Source organism: Rhea americana, unplaced genomic scaffold (genome assembly GCF_003343005.1).
Source record: "Rhea americana isolate MKP2758 unplaced genomic scaffold, rheAme1 scaffold_416, whole genome shotgun sequence".
Lineage (NCBI taxonomy): Eukaryota > Metazoa > Chordata > Aves > Rheiformes > Rheidae > Rhea > Rhea americana.
The window spans coordinates 70680-73427 of NW_028186553.1; the positions used below are offsets into that span (position 1 = coordinate 70680).

At 52.0% G+C, this 2748-nt stretch overlaps 1 protein-coding gene across 3 annotated transcripts in view; it reads right to left on the reverse strand.

Annotated features, from left to right (window-relative positions):
* Positions 1 to 2748, reverse strand: part of LOC146590237 (uncharacterized) — a 5351-nt gene that overhangs the window by 214 nt on the left and 2389 nt on the right. For 2 of the 3 annotated variants that reach the window (XM_085314927.1, XM_085314929.1), the window contains exon 3: positions 194 to 1912. In XM_085314927.1, coding sequence (XP_085171053.1) covers positions 1661 to 1912 — 252 coding nt within the window. In that variant the 3' untranslated portion in view covers positions 194 to 1660. Of the gene's footprint in view, positions 1 to 193; positions 1913 to 2748 lie in introns of those variants that run through there. The other variant, XR_014897044.1, reaches the window with a different exon arrangement.

Sequence of the window (2748 nt, forward strand, 5' to 3'; positions counted from 1 at the left end):
AAAAAAAAAAAAAAAAAAAAAAAAAAAAAAAAGAAAGAAAAAAGAAAGAAAGAAAGAAAAAAGAAAAGAAAAGAAAAAAAGAAAAAGAGAGTGAGGAGGGGAATTCCTGATCCCAGAGCAGATTGATTTAATTAAATTTATTTAAGTCATTGAAGTTAATCTTGAGCTAAATCAACAAGCAGGAAACCTCAAATTAATTCCATCATTTTAATTGTGGTTTGTGTTTGTTCATTTTAATCCCTTTCTTACAGAAATGTCTATTATCAAGGAGCAATCACTGTGACATGCTGGCACCTGAACGCAAGGGACCGGAGCTGAGGCAACACACCGCGGGCAGCCGTGTGCCTCGGCAGCCCCCGGCCCCCTGGGACGGCAGACCTGGGCTCTGCAGCCCCCTGCCCCACTGCCCTCGTGCACTACTGGCGATGGAGACCTCGCCGCACGGCATCCGAGGCGAATCGGCACACCCCTGAAGCCAGGTCCCACCTGTATCCGCATCCAGCTCTCTCATCCTCCAGGTCGGCTGCGTGCCGCCGCCGCGCTGGGAGGCAGCGGGCTCCTCCAGGTGCAGCTGAACCATGGGAGCGAGAATGCCTCGTTCCTGCAGCTTAATCATTAAATCACGCCTGTCCAGCTCCATCCCTGAGATGAGCTTGCAGGCCAGGAAATTAAAAACAAGCTGCTCTCTGCCCATAAAAAGCAACGTGTGTTCGATGTGGAATCAGCGAGGAAACAAGGATCTCACAGTGCACACAAACAGTGAATGTCAGAGGGAAACGCTTCCAGAAGGCCACACCGCCGGAGAGGGGAGCCTCGCATCCGTGCCCAGCTTCTGCACTGCCTGCCAGGACCGGGGGGTCAGGCATGAGCTCCAAAACGGCTTGGTCCCCTCAAACCCTCGAGGTTTTGCAAAGCACACCAGCACACACAAAGCTTCACTGCCTGCATTTCAGCTTCTCCTAGCCCCTTCTGGAATTTATTTCTTGCTACCTAAAATGAGTCCATGACCCGATGTCCCCCTCACCATAGCAAGTGCAATTTTTCCCATCCCTCGCTCCTTCCCCAGCCTCTCATGCAGAGGTGAGGTGACCACTGGGTGCTTTGAGGCCGTAAGACGGAGCTGACGTTGGGATAAGCGCATTTGCAGACCCCTTGCTGTGGGAGGAGGACACCATGCAACCTTGCCTTGCTCCACCAGTGCTCCTGGCATGGTTGGACATGGTCAGCAGCCTTCCTCAAGTTATATTGCTTCTTGCAGAGATAACTGCTGCCCTGCTCCCCATCTTCCTTTGCCACCCTAGAGATGGCCCCACTTACCACCAGCTCTGCTGAGCAGCTGCTGCTGAACGCACCGAGGCAGCTCCATGCCCTGAGTCCGCGCCTGGAGTCCAGAGACCTGTCCACACAGTGACGTTTCTGTCCGCATGTTACAAATCTCTTCACCCCGCACGTCGCCAGGAGGTCACCAGAGGCCGAACGCAAGGTATGGAGCAGAATGGTGGCTTCGAGCTCAGGACACAACGCAGCGCCGGATGCCCCGGCTGCCGACCCAGCACACCACGTGCCTCCGGCCGCGGCGAGGAGGGGCACTCAGCCATGCGGTCCTGGTGTCAGCGCAAGCATCCAGCCAGCTGGGGCCTTGCACGGTGCAAGCGCCCACCTAAACCCTCTGAGCTGCTCCTCTGTCCGACTGAACGTTGATCTCGACTAATCTGAAAGCTCGAAGCACCAGGGCAACCTGCAAGCAGACAGCCTCCAGGATGTCGATGACCGGGTAGGTCAGGTCCCGGATGCCGTGGAGGACGTTCAGCAGGAACAGCAGCAGAGGTTGCAGGATGCTGTTAGACACAGCCACCAAGAGGGGCTTCAACATGTGATCTCCTATCGCCGTCAGCAGACCAACCACCAGCACCTGGAGGGGAAAGGCAAATTCTGGTCAAAGCGCTTGTTTTTGCTAAATACTCAGGAGCATGTGTCATATCCAGATGTGCAATACAGAATATGGAGATAGAAGAATATGGAGATATGGAATACCATTTTCGTGGAATACAGAGACCTTGCCAAAAGCACAAGGCTCTCTTAACCTCCTGCTAGAGATGCTGCAGCCAAGTTGCCAAATTTCACTGTGAGAGAAGTTTGAGAAAGTGGAGAATACACAGAGACCAAGACAAGGAAAGGGGAAAGCCAAGAGAAATCCATCTCTTGTCATTACAGGAAACATTCCAAAACAATGGAAAAAGCTGAAGTTTCCAGAGTAAAGAAAGGACCGCAATCCTGCACCAGGCTTCGCCTCCCCGGGCCCAAGCCCCACGCACCAAACTTCCCCAGAAAGCCAACACTTCTGAAGCATTACCCAGCATTTCTTCTCCCTAGGCTTTGGCTCAACTATTCTGCAGCGGAACATCGGAGAAAGGGGAGCAGAAGGTTGATTTTAAGGTTTCTCAGCATTTATCATCACCTCCTACACTTGGCCTCCAAACACTTCACTCACTCATTTTGCCTTAGCCCTGTCCAGAGTGACTGAGACAGCAAACCCCAGAGCTGGCATGTTGGTGCAAGGAAGGTACCTGAGGGTATATTTGGGAAGGGACAATGGTTTCTAGAAGGCAGATTTGGGGGGGTAATGTATTCAGCTCTTATGCCTAAAATGCTCATGACAGTTACAATCCATATTTCTCCCGCTGCCCAACCTCCAGGATCAAATTTCTAGTGTCCCTGGTGCTTTTTTGTTTTTGTTTTTGTTTTTTT